Source organism: Aotus nancymaae, unplaced genomic scaffold, assembly GCF_030222135.1.
Source record: "Aotus nancymaae isolate 86718 unplaced genomic scaffold, 86718_ANA_hifiasm-v0.15.2.pri h1tg000057l, whole genome shotgun sequence".
Classification (NCBI taxonomy): Eukaryota; Metazoa; Chordata; class Mammalia; order Primates; family Aotidae; genus Aotus; species Aotus nancymaae.
Window position 1 is genome coordinate 37370469 of NW_026988471.1, and position 22936 is coordinate 37393404.

The 22936-nt window shown below is 40.3% G+C and overlaps 1 protein-coding gene across 2 annotated transcripts in view; it reads right to left on the reverse strand.

The window, feature by feature from the left end:
* HNRNPLL (heterogeneous nuclear ribonucleoprotein L like) overlaps positions 1-15256 on the reverse strand; it is a 41603-nt gene extending 26347 nt beyond the window's left edge. The window contains exons 1-3 of one of the 2 annotated variants that reach the window (XM_064364010.1): positions 15116-15256; positions 14697-14859; positions 4181-4299 (exon numbers count right to left, since the gene is read on the reverse strand). In XM_064364010.1, coding sequence (XP_064220080.1) covers positions 4181-4299; positions 14697-14859; positions 15116-15126 — 293 coding nt within the window. In that variant the 5' untranslated portion in view covers positions 15127-15256. Of the gene's footprint in view, positions 1-4180; positions 4300-14696; positions 14886-15115 lie in introns of those variants that run through there. The other variant, XM_064364009.1, reaches the window with a different exon arrangement.
* Positions 15257-22936: the final 7680 nt, after the last annotated feature.

Here is a 22936-nt window from a genome sequence, read left to right on the forward strand (position 1 = left end):
TAAAGTCTTGCACATGGAAAATAGAAAACCATGAAATCAGGTCTATGCTGAAGTTCAAGAGGAAAACATCTTTCATAAAACAAAAAAGGTGGTCTAATATCTAAATGTATTACTAAGTTTATGTTATTATTATGCTAATAATGCCATATGGAAACAAAAATTATAAAGGTACTGATACGGTTTGGCTGTGTCCCCATCCAAACCACATGTTGAATTGTGATCACCAGTGTAGGAGGAGGGGCCTAGTGGGAGGTGACTGGCTCATGGGGGTAGTTTCTAATGGCTTAACGCCATACCCCTAGAGTTGTCTCCTGATAGACTTCTTACAAGATCTGGTTGTTTGACAGTGTGTGGCGCCTTCCCCTTTGTGCACACGTGCTCTTTCTCTCCTTCTCTTTTTTTTCCTCTCTCTTCTGCTGGCCATGTAAAGATGTGCCTGCTTTCCCTTCACCTTTTGCCATGATTCTAAGTGTTCTGAGGCCGCCCCAAAAGCAAAAGCCTGTATAGCATGCAGAACGGTGAGCCGATTAAATCTCTTTCTAAATTACCTATTCAAGTATGTCCTTATAGCAGTGTAAGAACAGACTAATACGGGTATAGAAGTAAATTATTTATTGGCCTGTTATAGACTTAGTAAATTTGCTTTCTGTAACTAAAATAAGAAGTGAGCTAAAACCACAAACTTAAAAGTGAAGGTTGCCCAGAAAAGTAGCATCAATCAAGATAAAAAATTAAAATGTTTTATTTTCTTATTGCTAATATTCAATATAAACAAACTAAAATGTTATAGACATTTTAGCACGTACTTAAATTGTCTGGTACACAGTTTTTTAAAAATCTTTAAAATGCACTCATATGAAACCAGGTGTAGTGGCTTGTGCCTATAGTCCCAGCTACTCGGGAGGTTGAAGTGGGAAGACTGGTTGAGCCCAGGAGTTCAAAAAAAAGAGAAAAAAGGTATTAGTATCAGAAAGTGAGAGACCAAAGAGAGAAAAGGCTAAAGAAACAAAAAAGCTAAGGAACGTGATAGGATCAAGGCTTTTAACTCCAGCAATTTAAAAAACTTTACCGGCTGGGTGCAGTGGCTCACACCTGTAATCCCAGCACTTTGGGAGGCAGAGGCGGGTGGCTCACCTGAGGTCAGGTGTTTGAGATCAGCCTGACCAACACAGTGAAACCCCATCTCTATCATAAATACAATAATTAGCCAGGTGAGGTGGTGGGTGCCTGTAATCCCAGCTACTCAGGAGGCTGAGTCAGGAGAATCATTTGAACGGGAAACAGAGGTTGCAGTGAGCTGAGATTGAGCCACTGTACTCCAGCCTGGGTGACAGAGCAAGATTCCATCTTCAAAAAAAAAAATTTCTAAATAAAAACATAGGAGAAGACAATAGATTTAGTGCACAAACTGGGTCCCAAATGTTATATTGTAAAACTAATCATTTCCTAATATCTCCTTTAATGGGAGAGAAGGGGGAAAAGAAATACAACATATATTTTAAATATTCTTTTAATTATAATGCATAAACACAGTAAAGAATAGAAAAATAAAAAAGTTAAAAAACACAAGCAATTTTATCCTGACACAATACAATCATTCCTAATGTTATATTTTCTTCTGAGCTTCCTTCCTATGTATCTAGCTTTTTGGATATAAGTTTACTACATATTGAACTTGGTGATTCACCTTTTTAATATAAGCAGTTTCTGTATTGTTTATAAACCCACACATTCCATTAAATAAATACATAAAGAAGAAAATAGGTAAAGCTTACAAATTATAACATTTTTGAAGCAAAATTTCTATTGGAGGCTGTTCAATGTTCTTTCAGCCTTAATAGCAGCCACCTCTTATGCAAGTTAATTTCATACAACTGAAACACCTATTATACTTATTTATGCCAATTAAGCTCTTAATTACACACTAATTTGTTCCAATTATTTCAGACTTTTCTATCCACATAACTACCAATCTTGAGGGCAAAGTGATGCAAATTAACTGAATGACATTCATATATGAAAGACTTTACCACAGACTAACTATCAAATAACCCAGAGTCTAAAAATGCTAAGGCCACCAGGGAGTAATTCAAATTACTCACTAATTAAAAATAGTTCTATTTCTTTAATACCCAACCTTCAGGTCATGGTACTAATTAACATCAAAATAGTTAATGTTTCCTAAAGTTTCCATTTGTATTTGCTCATCAACTTGTTTTCTGGCATCTGCCTAATAACTTTTTTGTTTTTGAGAGGGAGTCTTGCTGTCACCCAGGCTGAAGTGCAGTGGCATGATCTCAGCTCACTGCAACCTCCACCTCCCAGTTTCAAATGACTCTCCTGCCTCAGCCTCCTGAGTAGAGTAGCTGGGATTACAGGCATGGGCCACCACACCCAGCTACATTTTGTATTTTTAGTAGGATGGGGATTCACCATGTTGGGTCAGGCTGGTCTCAAACTCCTGATCTCGTGATCCACTTGCCTCAGCCTCCCAAAGCACTGGGATTACAAGCATGAGACACTGCACCTGGCCTAAGAAAACAACTTTTAAAGCCCTAAATATACAAGAATAGAGGAAAAATAAACCAGAGACATCCACCTCTTTATAATTCCACAGAACAATGTGCCACTTATATAATCATTAGAAGGTCCTTACAGAGACTGGGGTTAATCTACTGCCAACAGCAAGACTAATGGTCTAAGGAGTCTGTCTATTTCAATATGTAACTCTCCACCCAGACTTAATCCCAATTTCCACTCCAAATGACTGAGAATTGATAGTCAACTTAGTGATACACTTTCAACATATAGACTTTACTATGCCCATGTGGATTCTCAGTTTGTAGATCCAAGGTTAATGTATCTTTGCCAAGTCATTTACCTCTCAATGAGTTCACCAAAGAAAATAAAATTATACCATGATAGAAGGTATCACCTAATACTACTATTCCTTTGAAGAAATAATCCATTTCTGCTGGATACCCTCTGCTGGACATCTCTGATCAGTACTTCACTATCTATTTATGTATTATCCTCTCAATACTCAAAAACTTAACATGAATTTTTATAAAACTGAAGCAATAAGGTTATCTCAGAAAATACACTGAAATTTCTATTTATATATTTCAACTTGATCTGTGTCTTTGATAGCTATAACAAAAACTCTAAATATATTCATCAAGACAAAATAATAAAGTCAACTCTAGATTATCTATACTAAAAAAAGAACAACAGCCAGGCATACTCCAAAAATAATTTAGAATTTTTGAGTGTCTATTTTTGGCAGCAGATTCACTTTTCTAATTATGTTTTCACTTAAGTTAATATTCTTAAGCATATACCAGTTGTGGGAAGAGACAGGGAACATGTGAGAATATGAAGCACAAAAAGCAGACAAACGGATAAAATGTTGCTCATGATTTGCACTAATAACTCATAGCACCTATAACCCCAGCACTTTCAGAGGCTGAAGTAGCAGGATAGCTTGAGCACAGGACAGCAGCCTGGGCAATGTCGAGAGACCCCAATCTCTACAAAAAAAGTTTTAAAATTACCCAGTCATGGTGGCATGTGTCTGTAGTCCTAGCTATTAGGGAGGATGAAATGGAAGGATCAGCGGGGCTCAGGAGGTGGAGGCTGCAGTGAGCCATCAATGTGGCACTACACTCCAGCTTGGGCAACAGAGCGAGACACTATTTTAAAAAATAAGAAGAACTCATAGCAATATGAACCTAAACAAATAATGTCTACTCTTAAATCTACTTACTTTTAGTTATCAATTAATTCCTAAATATCCCAAAATCAAGAACAACAAAAAAATCAATAGTTTCAAGCATCACTACTTGAAACTCTGAAGACGAAGAGTGTAATCAACTCACTAATTTAAAGAGTGTTTGAATAGGACTCACGGCCTCATTTGAAAATCAGATGGAATGTGTACATAATTTCTTTATACAACTTTGCTGGGGAGTGAGAAGTGATCATAGCTCCACAAAAATACATCCATGCATCACCCAGGAAGGTTAAAAATAACAAGCTTAAAGCGTTCCAAAGAAATAGTCATAAGCAAACAACAGATACTACGTTGTTTATATATTACAAACAATATTTACTATGCTAAACATCAAGGTTTGTTCCACCACACTGTTTTCAATCTGCATGAAGTCCCTATGGTCCTTACCATATTGTCCCAAATTTTTCCAGTGCTTCCACAAGGTCTGCTTCCACCACAGATTCACAGAGTCCTCGAACATGGACGACGGGTGAAACAGAAACTTTATGATGACTTCCACCTGCCTCCTAGCAAGAGAAAATAATTTTTCGTTAAAAAATTTTTAAGTCTAAGGCCAGACACAGTGGCTCACACCTGTAATCCCAGCACTTTGGGAGGCCGAGGCAGGCAGATCACTTGAAGTCAGGAGTTTGAGATCAGTCTGGCCAACAAGGTGAAACCCCATCTCTACTAAAAATACAAAAATTAGCCGAGTGTGGTGGTGCATGCCTGTAATCCCAGCTACTTGGGAGGCTGAAGTGGGAGAATGGCTTGAACCCAGAAGAGGGAGGTTGCAGTGAGCCAGTATCGTGCCACTGCACTCTAGCCCGGGAAACAGAGACTGTCTCTCAATCAATCAATCAATCAATCAATCAATACGTCTAAGTTGAATTGCATCTTTTAGTAAATTCAAATCTGCTTACAAAGTAAACATTTTTAATATCCCAAACCAAATTGCAATTCACAAGTTAGCAAAATGATATAAGAATAATCAATTAAATGTTTGTATAAAAAATTTTTATTTCTGAAAAGGGAGCATTCTACCTCAATAAGAAGTACAAAGATGTTACTTAGTAACATTTCAACTTCAAGAAAATCCCAGAAAGAAAATTTAGCAGATACATGGGGCATGCTACAACTGGAAGTATATTTGATACTCATTATTTCAGTGTTACCTCCATAAAATCAAAATCTCAACTAGTCCAAATGAACAAAAAGTTCCAACTAAAAATTCTTCCTCTACATGAAGATTATATACTTTTGTCTTTTGTTCTTGTTTAATTGGTTATCTAGTCCCACTATAACTTGAAGTTACTCACTTAGCAGTATAGTACACATGACAACTTAAATTTATACAAGGGTATCATCTTTACAAGGCAGGAGGATTAACAAGAACTACTCAAAAATGCAAGTCCTCCTGGGCATCTATGGGATATTGTGTATCTTCAGGTATGCCGGGCAGGATGTTTCAAACCTAAGAATACGGTCTTAAAGTTTATTTTAAAATGTAGTAACTGTAAGAATTACTTTGAAAATGCAAATAGCTTTCATTTACTTATTCAAGTTTCATTAAGATGAAGATATGTATTTACAAATGCCATCAGGCACTTCTCTTACATCTTAATTTCAGAAATGACTTCCACCATGTACATCTTTGTCTATACGAAAAGAAATTGATTCAACTTTTTCTCCTCCTATAAGCAGACTAATCTGAAGCACTATTTTACCATTAAAATTTAATGCTTGTTTTAAGAAAATTAAACCTCTTTAAGGCTATTTTAAATGACTCATCAGTTTTTCTTTATTATAAAGACTATTAGGAAAATATAACAAATGGAGTGCCCTGCCAATAAAAAAGTATGTCACAGCTGAAAGAAAGAAACTGATTTAAATATATAAAGTAACCACAGAACTACTCAGGATATTGTCAAATCTAAAAAACAAATTCAGTCCTTTGCCAATACTAATTCAATCCATGATATTTATTCGAATTGCTATGCTCAATCTTTGCTATGGTTAAACAGGTATCCCTTACATGCCACTAAGTTTGAAACGAATCATTCTGACTCTCCCCTAAGTAAATCAACACTTTCTTAAGGAACATTAACAATGAGATTCTGTCTAGATGAATTAAACAATCAAATGTGCATATCATCATTACATTCTTAAATGTAACCAGAAATGAATAAGCTGGAAGAGCTCTCAATATTACCTAAATGCCAAATTTAGAGCACGTATTTACTCTCAAAATAATTAGACAATAATAAACTGTAAGATATAATTAGGAGAATCATTTCAGTCAATTTTAGAAATCAGATGGCAAAGGTAAAATAAAAGGGCAAGAGAAAACTGTATTGGCCTGGACTCTTCAAAAAGTATCAAAAAACAGTGGAGGGAAGATTCTATATGGAGAGTAAGAGACACAACAGGCCAGGCATGGTGGCTCACGCCTGTAATTCCAGCACTTCGGGAGGCTGAGGCGGGTGGATCACGAGGTCAAGAGATCGAGACCAACCTGACCAACATGGTGAAACCCCGTCTGCACTAAAAATACAAAAATTAGCTGCGCATGGTGGTGCATGTCTGTAGTCCCAGCTACTCAGGAGGCTGAGGCAGGAGAATTGCTTGAACCCAGAAGGCGGAGGTTGCAGTTAGCCGGGATTGTGCCACAGCACTCCAGTCTGGCACCTGGCGACAAAACAAGAGTCTATCTCAAAAAAAAAAAAAAAAAAAGAGAGACACAACAACCAAATGCTGGGCCGGGAGCAGTGGCTCACACCTGTAATCCCAGCACTTAGGGAGGCCGATGCAGGTGGATAATGAGGTCAGGAATTCAAGACCAGCCTGGCCAAGATGGTGAAACCCTGTCTCTACTAAAAATACAAAAATTAGCTGGGCATGGTGTCGGGTGCCTGTAATCCCAGCTACTCAAGAGGCTGAGGCAGAAAACTGCTTGAACCTGGGAGGTGGAGGGTGCAGTGAGCCAAGATTGCGCCACTGTACTCCAGCCTGGGCAACAGAGCAAGACTCTGTCTCAAATTTAAAAAAACAAAAAACAACAACAAAAACACAACCAAATGCATATGTGAGCTTTTACTATATAACAGTTAAAACTGCTATCAGGGGCCAGGCGCGGTGGCTCATGCCTGTAATCCTAGCACTTTGGAAGGCAGAGGCACGTGGATCACGAGGTCAAGAGATCGAGACCATCCTGGTCAACATGGTGAAACCCCGTCTCTACTAAAAATACAAAAAATTAGCTGGGCATGGTGGCGAGTGCCTGTAATCCCAGCTACTCAGGAGGCTGAGGCAGGAGAATTGCCTGAACCCAGGAGGCGGAGGTTGCGGTGAGCCGAGATCACGCCATTGCGCTCCAGCCTGGGTAACAAGAGTGAAACTCCGTCTCACAAAAAAAAAAAAAAAAACCTGCTATCGGACACATATTAAGAACAACTAAAGAAATCTGAATACAGACAGGATATTAGGTTAACATAATAGAATTAATTATCATCGTCTTTTTTAAGAAAATAGTGATAATAGTAATGGTTACATAAAAGAACATCCTTATTCTTAGGAACATTGTGATACTTCATGAGATGTCATGATGTTTGAAATTTACTTTCAAATAGTTTAGAGGAAAAAAGTATGTATATAAATATACATATACAGACATAGAGATAAACCCTATACAGCAAAAAGTTAAAAACTGCTGAATCTAAATGAAGGGTATACGTAAGTTGAACATTTTATATAATAAAAAGTTGCAAAATTATTTTATAATATTTAAAGCCTACAAAAAGGTATGAAGAACTTTATTATAAATACCCATGGCCAGGCACAGTGGCTCACGTCTGTAATCCCAGCACTTTGGGAAGTCAAGGCAGACAGATCACCTGAGGTCAGGAGTTTAAGATCAGCCTGGCCAACATGGTGAAACCCCATCTCTACTAAAAATACAAAAATGAGCCGGGGGTGGTGGTCTGTAGCTACCCAGGAGGCAAAGTGTGCAGTGAACTGAGCTCGTGCCATTGCACTCCAGCCTGGGCAACAGAGCCTCAATCTCAAAAAAAAAAAAAAAAAAAAAACATGAACTCATCATCCAATTTAATAAATAAAACATATTGGCTGGGTGTGGTAGTTCACACCTGTAATCCTAACACTCTGAGAGGCAGAGGTGGGCAGATAACTTGAGCTCAGGAGTTCGAGACCAGCCTGGGCTATACGGCATAACCCCATCTCTAGCAAAAATACCCAAAATTAGCTGGGCATGGTGGATACACCTATAGTCCCCAGCTACTTGGGAGGCTGAGGTGGAAGGATTGCTTGAAACTGGGAGGTGGAGGTTGCAGCAAGCCGAGATTGTGCCACTCCAGCCCAGGTGACAGAGTGAGACCCTGTCTAATAAAAAAAAATAAAAATAAAAAAAAAAATAAACTGATCACATCTCTTACTACCCCCCATTTCCCATTATAGGTACCCACTATCATGAATATAGTGCTAAAAAAAAAAAGGACTGTTTTTCAAATTGGTCTTCTTACAAAGAAATGGATTATATACAATCAATTGTTAAATATCTCAAAAAAATCTCATTTTAATAAATTATTTAATATTTCTAAATGGAATAAAACTGAAACCACAGTTATCACTTAAAAGCTGGACGATGTTAAATATCATCAATATGATAATTAGGGGAAGATGCGATTATCTAGACCTCAAGGCAGAAAACATACACCTCACCCACCTTGTATTTCCCTTATTCCCACTCAATGAATCTGCCATTCATAAGTTTACCTACCTTGATATTTCTGTTTTTAAATTATGTCCCCTTTTCTTTAACATACAATTTTCTCATTCTTTCTGTAGTGTTTTACTTTTTAAAAACCTATGGCTGTTTCCAAATACAAAACTAATACATCAAAGGTATCTTTTCAAACTATTTGTCTACCATCCTCTCCAGAGCTTCACATTTTCCTCCCTTTTTCCCCCAAAATACTCATACTTTTCTTAAATCACTTATTTCTCAACCTATACTATATACTGATGACAAGAAACCTGGTGTCATGTATAGAGACTTTGTTTTTTGAGACGGAGTCTCGCTCTGTTACCCAGGCTGAAGTGCAGTGGCGCAAGGGCTCACTGCAACCTCTGCCTCCCATGTCAAGTGATTCTCCTGCCTCAGCCTCCCAAGTAGCTGGGACCACAGGAATGCAACACCACACTTGGCTAATTTTTGTGGTTTTAGTAGATAGGGTTTCACCATTTTGGCCAAGCTGGTCTTGAACTCCTGGCCTCAAGTGATATGCCAGCCTCAGCCTCCCAAACTGTTGGGATTACAGGCGTGAGCTATCTTGCCTGGCCTGTAGAGATTATTTTACCTATTCTAAAATAACCTCTTATAAGCATCATATCATGAATCTGATTCCTAAAGTAGTGAATAAATCAGTCTTGTTTTTGCCTCCCATCAATATGTTAATATTGTGGTCACGTTTTCTCCAGCTTAAGGAGTCCTTTTTTAATCCTTTCTCATACAGGAGCCCAAGTCCTTTCCATTTCAGATGTTTAGTTACCTAGGCTCTCTCCTTTCTGTATCTATTGGTTACCAGAGTAGAAACAATATCCCAGCTGCACATCCAGAAAAAGAAGGCATGCCTGCAACATACACGCAGTTTACAAACTTGCATAATCTCTTCTTTAGGTAAACTGGGTTAACTATAACAGTGGCATTATTTGGTCTCCACTATAGGCTCTAGACCAGTCTAGTTATAGCCATTGCAAATTTCCAGCCCTTCAAAGGCCATTTCAGGAACAAATTTTAATAATACTACTATTTCCTTTTTTATTTATTTTTTATTTTTTCACAATTCCCTCTTCACAGAAATACTAAATTGAAATGCTAATTTTGACTTCTGCAAATTAAGGACTAGATTCTACTGAAGAGAAGAAAAGCTTAGTACAGTATACACAAAGGTTCAATAAACATTAGTTAGCATACCCTATCTCAACTACATTTCCCTTTTCTACATGATAACCTTCCAATTACCATATTTGTAATGATTTATTAAGCCACACCTAAATTTACTTTTCAGGCTAAATATCCTCCAGGTTCTTCTGTCACTCCTTTTATGATGCGATTTCTAGTGCTTTCTCTATTCCAGTAAGCTTTCTCTGGATACATTAAAATTTATCAATGTAATTCTAATAATGAGTACAGTATTTCCAGACATAAACTATCCCCTATCTTACTCTGGACACTTCATATACATCAAGGGACAAAGTTTTAACGGGCAGCTGCAAATATCATTCTAACTCATACAATGTTTAATCACATTGTTTCCTTACTAAATTAAATAATTACATCTCTTGGTCTTTTTCTCTTTGTAAAGAAACAACATAACAGATCTAAAATATTGGGCAACTATCTTTCCTATCCAAAGTTTTTAGGTACATTTGACCACATAACAAAGATGTAAAATTACAGCCATATCAGTCAAGTAACTTAAAAATAAGCGGGTTTTTTTGCTCATATAATAGAAATCATTTGGTTTTGCCTACTCGGAATTCCTTACCCCTTCTGCTTAAAAATAAAAACATGCAAACAAAAACAAAAACAACCTCCTCAACTCCATATTATGATCATGCACTGGTATTTTCAATCACACAGTCATGCCTCCTCAACCTCAGAGGTGGCCTGGAGATTAGATGAGAGAAGAGGGGAAGATCAAAAATGCTTGATAAGAAGGGATAAATATGGGATGAGAAAGACAGAAGATGCTCTTTAGCTGCTAGCTGTAAGAATGTCAGCCTAGCTTTAGCACTACAGAGGGAAGGAGAATTGAATCATGGAAAGACAATCAAGTCCCTATGACATCATCTATATCCCTGGTTCCAGCCATGCCTAAAACCACTGTCACAATTTGGCTTTCCCAGTTACATGGGTCAATAAATCCTCTACCCCTACTCCCTTTTTTGTTTCCCGTAAGCTCATGTGAGTTGTTGCTGTGGCTGTAAGCCCTAAAAGTTGCATTCTGTTTCATGGAGGTAAGCAATATCCAATGCAGAATCACAGATTTTTAGATATGTAATTTTTTTCACTGTTATAGCCCCATCACCTGACATATGGTAGAAGCTCAATTATTATGTTTTTAAATGAGGTAAGAGATCATAGAGATCTCTGAGTTCCAGAGAGGTTAAGTGAAAAAACTTGTTAGCAGAGCCAAGACACTGGCTGTGCTACTGACTCTATGAACACCTCTTTTCACTGTAAAGTACTAACATGAAAAAACAATCACTTGTTAAAACCAAAAGATGGTAAAACCTACTACTTTTCATTTCTTGCCCCAAACTAGGCCTAAAAATCCTCACTCTACTAGAACAGCTTAGCTGGTGGAGACACAAGACAAGACTGCTATGCAAGTCTTAGGCTCTGGCATTTACCTCTGGGGCACATGTCCTTTAACTCTTTTATTTCCAGGAAGTAGCTACTACACAGTCTTCTAAACTTCCCCAGTGGGAGCTAAGTGACCTCATCCCATCTCCCAACCCATATGCATCCAATAGATCACAGTAGTATTGCTATCATCTATAATTTACATTGTGCAAGTACAATAGAATAGTGTATCTTCAAACTGGATTCTCTATGTGCTGTATAATCCTTTCTATGGAGATCCTAGGAGCTACAATTTTATCTTGGCATTTTGTCATCTTCCACGTCTATTTATTAAAAGTTGAGAAACAAATTTTCACTTCATCAGCAAACAAACCACTTAATAAACTTTGATTTGCCTGTTTATTCACAACTCCAGAAAAGAGTAAAATTTTTTAAATCTCCAAAATAAAAATTAGCACTCTGTCCCAATTCCTCAAGTGGTTTTGCCAAATGAACTCTTAGCATTTCCAAGTCAAGTTGCCTTCTTAAAAGTAAAGAGATACAGAAACTTACTATTAATATGATCTTGAAGGTCATGCCTATTAAATTTAAGAACAGTACTCCATAAGAAAAAAGTAATTGTATAATACGTGGCAGGAACCTCTATAATCAAGCCTTGTTCAACAATGCAGCTCAATGAACGTGAAAAACCCTAGGAGTTTTTTGCTCTATTAAAAAAAACTACCAGAAGACACAAATTTGAAGGGTGTTTTATTTCTCACATCCGAATTACTAATTCTCTCATTTTCTTTATACCTTCAACACAATGATCACTCATAATTATTCATTCAAAGTTCAGAGCATTTGTAGAACCACCATGTTTTTCTTAAATACTCATTTTCCTCTTTAAAATCTAGTTAATATATTATCAAAGCACTTAAGGTTAATCATAAAAACCAAACAATATAAGTCTTCAAAGTCTTACTTTGCACTTTACAAACTTTGAACTAGAGTTGAAAAGAATGCCATCATTGTACCTAATCTGCATTTACTTTAACAGTCTGACCACAAACGTATTTCTTCTCTGGGCTGAAGGGACCACTTTAGTTGCGTAAAACCCTTTTCAGTTACGATGAATTACCAAATCTCTGAATGAAGCAGCACAGGACAGTACACTTCTATCCGGAGAATGCCTATCCTAGTAGTAGAATGTTATATACAGGATTCCACAGTTGCCATGATTTCAAAATAGTACCAAAAAATTACATGAAAAATATTTTAAAACAAGATAAAGCTTCATTAGATTTCATAGTACAATAATGGTTTTACCGTTAAATGAAAACAATTCACCCTTTATCAGCAGTAAGATAAACAAAAAACTAAAATTTATACCTCAATCTGCTTATATCAGTTCCTGCCTGGGTAACTTACAAACAGCATTAGCATTATGTTAATCACTTAACTATAGCTTCTGGTAAAAAAGGCATGTGTTTCAACCTTCCTATTTTACAGACTAAGAGAACTCAGAGTAGCAAACTGACTTTCTCAGGCTCACATAAATTGTAAGGTAAGGCCAGGTGCGGTAGTTCACGCCTGCAATTCCAACACTTTGAGAAGCCGAGTCAGGTGGATAGCTTGAGCCCAGGAGATAAGAGACCAGCTTGGGCAACATGGTGAAACCCCTTCTCTACAAAATACAGGGTGAAAAAAATAATAATAATAAGGCCCGGCGTGGTGGTGCGGGCTTGCAGTTCCAGCAACCAGGGAGGCTGAGGTAGGACGCTTAAGCCAGGGAGGCTGAGGTAGGAAGATCGCAAGCAGTGAGCCTTGATTGCGCTGCTGCACTCCAGCCCTAGGCCATAGAGTGAGAACCTCTCAAAAATAAAAATAAAATGTGCGCTAAGACTAGACTCTTGACCATCCCCAAACCCTACTCAGTGCTGCTGCCATTGCTCCACACACTTCGCTTTGGATACATTCATTGTATGTTATTTTCTTCCCAACATCCAAAATAATGCTATTGGTTTAATGCTTTATCTGTTTTCAAAAACAAATTTTGATATACGGATTTAAGTGTCTTTCCAAAATGCCTGAAGACATTTCATAATGCTACACAAAAACCCAAGCAAGATTTCTAGCAAAGAGGTCCACTGATCAAATACGTCTAAATATCAGTTATAATATTCCTGTTTCCAATTTCCACAATAGAGTTGGCTTTGAATTGAAACTTGCTAAGAAAAAATGCATTTCCTTTGTTCACACTTCCAAGTTACACTTAGAATATTTCAAATAGCTAGGCACAAAAACCTAAACTAATAGCTAACCATAAGAAGATTTTGAGAAAGAAAAAGTTCCTTTTTTAAATGTGTTGCAAAGTTTGCCCTCATATCCTGGTAACTGAAACTGTAACGCTGGGGACTACTGACCAGCCTTTTTTTTTTAATTTAAAAATTCAAACGGCTTTAAAGGGCAATGTACGTCTTATTTTTAAAAAGTAAGGTTAAAAGCCTTTTAACCTAATACTAGGATATATGTGTACAATTTCGTAAATCCGGTTAAAGTTTGCAGAATTAATCACAATTCATATGTGTTAAATGTCTAAAAAGCATCTAAGTCATTAAGACAGCTTAAGTGCACCAAAAAAGGGCAATAACGTTTGCTCCGCTTTGTTTCCTTTAAGTTTCCATCCAACTAAAGCTAACTGCTGTGGACAAAATGATCACATTCCTTCTGCCTCACGCTAACATTTCTTGTAAGAGAAAGACATGGCTCTAGGAATGTGTGTTTAATGGAGCCGAGTTCAGTTCATCCTTTCACGGGGCAAATCTGGAATAAATTACCAATGAAAAACTTTAGTAATTCTAAGATTTGTTTTACTTGAAGGGAGAGATGTACCAACAGCGGCCAACACTTTTGTAAGTGTAACGGAAGAGGTAAAAAGTGTACTGAGCAATCATCACAAAACTGGGTAGCAAAGGATGCACGTCAAAAGAGTTTAATTTTACAATTTTTTAAATTAAACCTACAAGGGAACTAGCATGTGAACGCCAAGGCATAATCTGTTATTTAGTTACGGCTCTCCATAGGACCGAGGCGGAGAGAGCCCCAGGTGGAGCCGACTCAACCATCCCGAGATGGTGACCAGCGCGCGGAGACTGCGGGTAGAGGGGCTGAAGGGAACCGGTGGTCCCGACGCTGGCCCGGAGCCCGATGAGTTAAACTAACAAAGAGCTCTGCGCACCCCGAAACCCCCCTGAGCGGAAGCGACGCCTCCCCGCCGCCCCCGCGCCGCGACCCTCCCCAAGTTCAGGGCCCGGCACTGGACTCGCGGTGGGGCCTGCGGCCAGGACAGGGCCAGATTCGCAGTTGGGATGCGGGAAACAGGTAGAGGCCAGAATACAAGCCCCAAAGAAAAGAGGGGGCGCTTCCCCAGTTGGGTCGGCGCAGCGGAAAAGGCTAACGAAGCGAGCGGGAGGCCGCGCGCCGAGGCCCCGCCGCCCGGCCCTGCTTCCCGGGGAGCCGCCAAGCCCGGCGGACAGGGGGGCCGCGCTTTGTTACCGGCTGCGAAAAGCTCCGGCCGCCGCCGCCGCCATCGCCCCCGCCCCGGGGCGTCGCTTCCCGGCGGTTCTCGCCCTCCTCGGCCGAGTAATCGATCTCCCCCTCCTCGGTCTTGAGACGCTTGGCCTGGCTCTCGTACTCCCTGTCCTCCTCGTACGTCTCCCTGGGGGAGGAAGAGGAGGAGGACATGGCGGCGGCCGGAGGGACCGGCGGGCAGGCGGGTGGGGGTGGCGGTGGGGAGCGCGCCTCGGATGCCGTCAGCCAGTCCTCGCCGCCAGCAGCGCCTCTTCAGCGAGGGTCTCCGAGGCCCGGCCGTCCGCGGGGACTGCACGGCCAAGAGCCTGGCGGCTGAGGAGCGCGCACGGACTGAGAGGGGCGCCCTGGGATGACGCTCCGGAGCGGCCGCTCCCCTGTATTACCGAGCCAACATTCAGCCTCTCCCTCCTCCTCCGTCTCCGCTCCTGCCCGAGGGAGCGAATCTAAGGATGGGGACGCGACCGTAGCTTCCGGTCTTCCCTCCTCCCTTAGGCAGCTCCCCGCCGCCCGGGCCGAGCCTCCGCCCCCGCCTTCGCATCCGTCGCGCAGGATCGAATCCAGCTGCGGCCTGCGGGAAGCGCCCCCCGGCCCGGGTCCTGCTCCCTATTGGCAGGGGCGGGAGAGTCGACCGGGCTTCCCATTGGCTGTCAGGGCCGTTCGTCAAAAGCCGCCCGCGGCTGGGCCTCGCCTCCCTCCCCGCGCCTTCTGAACTCGCAGCGGTCCGGCGAGGCCCTGCACGCAACTCCTGCCTCGCGCCGCCTGGGAGCCGTTGGGACCCGGCGACCGTTGGCGCTGTGCGGCTCCTACCCGAAGCCAGGCGTGGAGTGAACACGGACGAGCGACGAGGCGTGTAGGGAGGCCTGGGCTGCGGGTGTTAACCGCCCTGCCGCTAATTTAAATGCTTATCACTTCTTCAAAAGAGAACGAGGAAAAAAACCTCTTAAATCCCGCAGACATACTCCCCGAAGAGCCCTAAAATCGCAGGCGATTAGGGGAGAAAAAGACTGGGAGTCATAAGAGTGCCCTTTCTACTGTGTTGTGTGCAAAATCTGGCAGAAGTGGGCGGACTTTCCCGCTCCTAGCTGGATGGTGGTGAACAGCTGTCAGCGTTAACTGAAGGCTGCGAGGCGCGCGTCTGCAGGCGGCGCTGCACGCGGGCGCTCGTCTGATCGTTATAATTCGTTTGTAACCTGGACCCTTTACTGACAATGTAAGGGACTTGTCTGTCCTTGTAAGTCCCTGCTCCAGTTAAATATATTTTAACTCTTCCGTATAAAATCTCATCCAACATCCCAATTCTTTCTCTTTCGGACAATGTATTTCATTTTTTCATTTACTGTCGAAAGATACAAAAGCCTTTCGAAATTCTGTGATTACAGCTCACTTCCTCTGTGGCATCCTGAGGGCTCTTCCAAGATTGTAGTTGCTGCTCTCTTTTTGCAACAGGGCCCCTTATAACTCCCTCTTAAGATGTTCTGTTTTAAAAACTCTAGGGAGTGTCTGAAGACAGAAACTGTGTGCACTTCTCATCTTCGTAAGCCCAGTTCCGGTGCAGTCTCCAGCACAGTTTAGGTGCTCAACAATGCTGAATGAGTAGTCCTTGGGAAATAAAGGTCCAGTTTTCAAGAGAGAAATTGGCAAATCAAGGCAACCTAACTGCCCTCTGTAAGGTGCCTCCTGGAGGACTGCCTGAGATCAGGAGCCTCTTGTGTTTCTGTTGTCCTTGGCCCTCAGCTGCTTCCCTAGATGTGGCTCTTCCTAACAGTGTAGATTGTTTCCTCCTTCAGCCTAGATCTCTCCAATGTTATTTCCTCCCCCCAAGAAGCTGTTTTTATTTATTGCTGACAGTGCTTTAACAGAACACTTTTGTACTTTGTAAATTACACCGCCTGTCATTTCGGAATCTAGTTGCAAGATTTTCCACAACACTGTTCAGCTATAATCAAACGTGTGTGCAGCTGCAGGTATACACTGACAGAAGAGAACGAAAAGATTAGAAATTTATTTTTTAAATTAAAATGGAAGCCAACAGAAGAAATAGCAAAAAGGAACTGCAGACAGAGCTGGCTGTGGATGAGAAAATGTCACTGGCAGAAAGCACTGCAATGGTTTGGGAAAGTAAAATAACAACAAGGGTAACAATGATACGATTCTGTTTAAAATACGTCCTATGGATTCATATGTCCCTTAACATATTCAGAATGCAGATACTACCTGGCCTTCAGAAAGCTGAAGATAGCAAGGGTCCAAAAAAAAAGTCTAAGAAACCTACTTCATGTGTTATCTTTAGCATCCATTGTCCTTTTTATAGTAGTCTCAGTATCAAAGAGCAGGAGAGGATAAGTGAATTAGCAAACTTGCTTACAAAGGAAACTTTAATGGGTGAGATGGGCCATTCCCAAGATACTTTTTTTTTATTTTAAGACGGGGTTTCAACATGTTGGTTAGGCTGGTCTTGAAATCCCAACCTCAGGTGATCCGCCTGCCTTGGCCTCCAAAGTGCTTGGATTATAGGCGTGAGCCACGACGCCCAGCCCCAAGATACTTTTAATTTGCTCAAATTAAAAGAGACAAAAGAGTTGGGAGCTTAAAACAATTATTTTTTAGGAAAAAGAAAACAGTAGAATATTATGTGAAAAAATTGAGAGTGACCGGAAGCACTAAATACCTTTTTGCTAAGTATGTTAATTTTGTTTTATGTACATTTTCATATGCTAGGTGAATTTAGTTTGGTAAACTCTATTCACTCCCAACTGTGGATTTACTAGGACTTATGCAAATTTTCCAAATATTTCTTGTGAAGATGCAAATATTTTAGATTCTCAAAGCCCTGCATTCAACCTATGGATTATACTAAGTTACGGTGCAACTCTCACACCACTGGGTAAGGAAACCCAGCCTTGCCAAACCTAGAGCTGCTGTATTCGGCATTTCACAAACAGGAGGAAGAAGTCAATATGTACCAGTATTAAACTTTATTCTTTCTGTGAATAGCCCAGTTGAGTAAAAAAAAAAAAAAAAGGAAAAGGAAAACAGAAGTAAAACTTGGAAAGCATTTTTTAAAAAAATCAGTCAGTTCGTTGACCATGGGTGATATGGTAGCTTGTTGCAGATGAGTTGTTCAGACAGTGATAGTCGGTCCTTTGATGGTAAAAATACTAGCTAGTTCATCACTATCCCATGAGAAGAGCTAAAGAGGGAGGACATAAATTATATTCTACATGATTTCACTTAGGTGAGACAAAGAAATTACAAACCGCCCAGTAGCCAGAAATACCTAAGAAACAAAGAAACAGCTCCTAAATCCCATGACTGTCTGGAAACTCTCATGCATTACAGCCTCAGACCTTTGACTACTTTTGTAAGCACTTGATTGAATTGGATGCTGTTAAGTAGTCAGCAGCCAAGAGCTCCCATTGCCACAACTCAAAGGGGACTCTGGTTGTACTAGAGTAGGAGACAGGCCTAGGGTAGGTCTAGGGAAATTGAGAATCAAGGGCCTTTATAATCAATCTAGCCTCAAATTGCCCTTTAGTTTTAAATTTTGTTACTGACCTATTAAATTTATAAGACATTGTGCTAGGTGATGAGAGGACTATGTGAGCTGGTCCTTGCCCTCTCAAAACTTGCAATCAAGCTGTGGAAACAAGGCTCATACCCAATAGATAGGTTACAAGCGTCCATATGTAATAATACACATACAGTAATTAACAGCCACATTTAATGTGCCAGTCACTGTGTTAACCAATGAAAGGGTTTTGTCAATAAATTCTGACAGAAGCCTTCTACCAGAGGCATTATTATTGTTCTTCTCATTATACAGTTAAAGAGTCTAGGGGAGATTAAGAAACCTGCCTTAGGCCGGGCACAGAGAGAGGCAGATGCAGGCAGATCACTTGAGCCCAGGAATTTGAGACCAGCCTGGGCAACACTGCAAGATCCTGTTTCTATAAAAATTTTAAAAATTAGCCTGGAGTGGTGGTACATGCCTATAGTCCCAGCACTGAGGAGCATGAGGTGGGAGGATTGCCTGAGCCCAGGGAAGTCCAGGCTGCCGTGAGCCGTGATTGCACCACTGCACTCTAGCCTGGGTTTTGGAGTAAAACCCTGTTTTAAAAAAAAGGAAAGAAAAAAAGGAAACCTACTCTAGAACTGCACTTAGTAACTTGAAAAGCCAGACTGGAACCCCAGCAGTCTGGTTCCAGAGCCAAGACTCTTCATCAGGAGACTGATGATTTAAGTATTGTGTTATTTACTACCATGGATATACAGATCTAATTTATAGTCACGTTTTATATTATGATGCTAACTCATTCTCTAATTTCTCCTTTTTATTTATTTATTTATTTATTTATTGAGACAAGATCTAACTCTGCGGACTAGGCTGTGGAGTGAAGTAGTGCAATCATAGCTCACTGCAGCATCTACCTCCTGGGCTCAAGCAATCCTCCCATCCCAGCCTCTCAAGTAGCTGGGACCACAGGCACATGCAACCACACCCAGCTATTTTTTTTTTTTTTTGTAAAGATGGGGGTCTCATTATATTTCCCAGGCTGGTCTCAAACTCCTAGGCTCAAGAGATCCTCCTGCCTTAGCTTCCCAAAGCATTGGGATAACAGGCATAAGCCACTGAACTCAGCTTTATTTACTAATTTATACCTGGGTTTATGCAGCTATAATTCTGGGAAGGGCTGAATAGATTATAGTTTTCACCATTTGCATTTGTATAAGGAAATTCAATTTACTTCCATAGGAAATTACAAATATAATGCAATGTTTTAGTGTTAATTTTTAATTTTAACTTTTAATTTTGTTTTAGAAAGGGTCTTGCTCTGTCACCCAGGCTCGGGTGCAGTGGCACAATATAGGCTCACTGCAACCTCTGCCTCCTGATTCTTGGCCTCAGCCTCCTGGGTAGCTGGGATTACTGGTGTGTGCCACCACTCCCAGCTAATTTTTGTACTTTTAGTAGAGATGGAGTTTCACCATGTCGGCCAGACTGGTTGTAAACTCCTGGCCTCATGCAATCTGCCCACCTCAGCCTCCCAAAGTGCTGGGATTATAGGCATGAGCCCTGAGCCTAGCCTTAAATTTAATTTCTGTAGAAAAAGCCCAGAAATGATATGAAAAGTGTCACCATTTTCTGATGGATGAATTATTTGAATAACTAAAGATGCAAATTACAAGTTTTTCATACCCAAACTCAATTTCCAATATTGCTGCCATTTCATTGAATATGCAAACTTTTGTTTCTTGCCTCAACTCCTATAAAAGTCTAGTAAAACCTTCATGCACATCTTATTCTGAGTCACACTTCCAAAAGATTACAGCCATAGAGATGTGTTATGATTTGGACAACATGAAATCCAGCTATTCAGAGACAAATCCGTTTCTGTGAAGTTTCGTTAAATCCAGAGTATACTATTTCTGACAATGCCCCTTGTTTGACAGAGATTGCTCTGAAAGAGCACTGAGGCGCTGTGGCTGAAACTACCCCCTTTAATTTAACTTATATTTGCTTAGGGTCAAAAGAAGCCGCAGTTCCAGGAGGATGCACTCCGCAGGAAATGCCTAGAGCACTATTAGCTCAGGATGTAGTCAAGTGTAACCACAGTGGTCTATTCTATCAGGAGCTGTCATGCACAGCTGCTCTGGGAATCCAGCTGCCACAGTGTTTGACCTCTTTAAAAAAAATTATGATAAATCTGCAAAAATAAAAGATTAACCTTAGAAGTTCTCACTCACATATCAGATAATGACAGGTAAAATTCAGGTACTTGTTATTGGTTATAGCCATTTGACCTTAGTCTTAGAAATACTATTTGAAGTATTTTCACTTTCCCTCTGACTTGCGTGACTTGATAGTGCTTTAGACATTTAAAAATAATTTTAATACATTATAATTTAGTAAAAAACAAAGTGATAGAATTTCTGTCCACGGTTGAGAGTGAACAGAATTTGCCAAACAAAATTCACCTTGCATATGAAAATATGGATTAAATTAACAACTAATTGCTCATACTTAACAAAAAGATATTAAGTGCTATTGACCATTCCCAATTATTTCACAGAATATTCTATTGTTTTGTTTCTCCTAAAGAAAAATAATTCAATTCTAAGCTTCCAACTCTTCTGTCTCTTTTAATGTGAGCAAATTAAGAATATCTTGGGAATGGCCCATCTCACTCCATCAGAGAAATTTCCTTTGTAAGCAAGTTTACTAACTCACTCATCCTTTCCTGATCTTTGATACTGAGCCTACTATAAAAAGAACAATGGATGCTAAAGATAACACTTGAAGTAGGTTTGTTAGACCTCAGTTTTTTCACCCTCACTATCTTGAGCTTTCTGAAGCAGGCAATGCCTTTGCATTCTGAATATGTTAGGGAACATTTGAATCAATAGGACATATTTTAAACAGAATTGTATCATTGTTTTCCTTGTTGCTATTTACTTTCTGAAACTATTGCAGCATTTTCCTCATCCTCACCCCGAAATCCAGAAAATTAATAGGTCACTGTATTAGTCCGTTTTCATGCTGCTGATAAAGACATACCCGAGACTGGGAAGAAAAAAGGTTTAATTGGACTTACAGTTCCACATGGCTGGGGAGGCCTCAGAATCACTGTGGGAGGTGAAAGGCACTTCTTACATGGTGATGGCAAGGGAAAATGAGGAAGAAGCAAAAGTGGAAACCCCTTATAAACCCATCAGATCTTGAGACACTTAGTCACTATTGTGAGAATAGCACAGGGCCAGGAGCAGTGGCTCATGCCTGTAGTCCCAGCATTTTGGGAGGCCGAGGGAGGCAGATCACCTAAAGTCGGGAGTTCAAGACTATCCTGGCTAATATGGTAAAACCCCATCTCTGCTAAAAATACAAAATTAGCTGGGCATGGTGGCCCAATCCTGTAATCCCAGCTGCTTGGGAGACTGAGGCAGGAGAATGGCTTGAATCCGGGAGGCAGAGGTTACAAGGTTGCAGTGAGCCAGGATTGCACCATTGCACTTCAGACGAGGCGACAGTGAGACTCTGTCTCAAAATAAAAAAGAGAGAGAGAGAAAGAGAAAGAGAATAGCACAGGGAAAACTGGCCCCCATGATTCATTTACCTTCCCCTGGGTCCCTCCTACAACGTGGGAATTCTGGATTCTGGGAGATACAATTCAAGTTGAGAATTGTGTGGGGACACCCCAAACCGTATCAGCCACTTTTATTTTAAAACAGGAAAAAAAGCCAAACTATGCATCTTTTCTTTGGTAACCACAAGTCATCTACTGGGTTTGCCTTAGACCTGTGTTGTCTAATATAGTAGACCCAGGTCACATGTGGCTATTTAAATTTAAATACATTAAAATCAAATAAAATTTAAAATTCAATGCCTGAATCATGCTAGCCACACTTTTAAGTGATCTATAGCCACATAAAAGTGGCTACCTCATTGCACAGGATTGGACTGAACTGTATCTCATTCATCTTCGTGCCTTCAGCACCTAGAACGTTGCCTGCCTAGATGTTTGTTGATCTAAATTAAGCTTCTCTTTCTCTGACTCAGGAAAAAGAAACACATGAAACAAAGCTTGTCAGCTTTACAAATTATATCTATGAAGATGTCTCGGCCGGGCGCGGTGGCTCAAGCCTGTAATCCCAGCACTTTGGGAGGCCGAGGCGGGTGGATCACGAGGTCAAGAGATCGAGACCATCCTGGTCAACATGGTGAAACCCCGTCTCTACTAATACAAAAAATTAGCTGGGCACGGTGGCGCGTGTCTGTAATCCCAGCTACTCAGGAGGCTGAGGCAGGAGAATTGCCTGAACCCAGGAGGCGGAGGTTGCGGTGAGCCGAGATCGCGCCATTGCACTCCAGCCTGGGTATCAAGAGCGAAACTCCGTCTCAAAAAAAAAAAATAAAATAAATTTTAAAAGATGTCTCAAAAGACTGATCTGTAATATGATTTGCTCCTCACCCATATTTGAAATGAAATTACTTTAAAAATATAATTCCATTTTTCAAATAACTACATAGATACGTCTCATTTTGTGTACTGGATGTACCAAAATGCATATGACTTAAATTTATAAATCAGCCAATTATAATAAATGTGAGAGAGGCATTTTAACAAAAAAATTTCCTATTGTGAATATTTTCAAAAGTGAAATTCCTTTACAAAGTGAGTAATTACTCTCTGATTTACCTGTAAGCA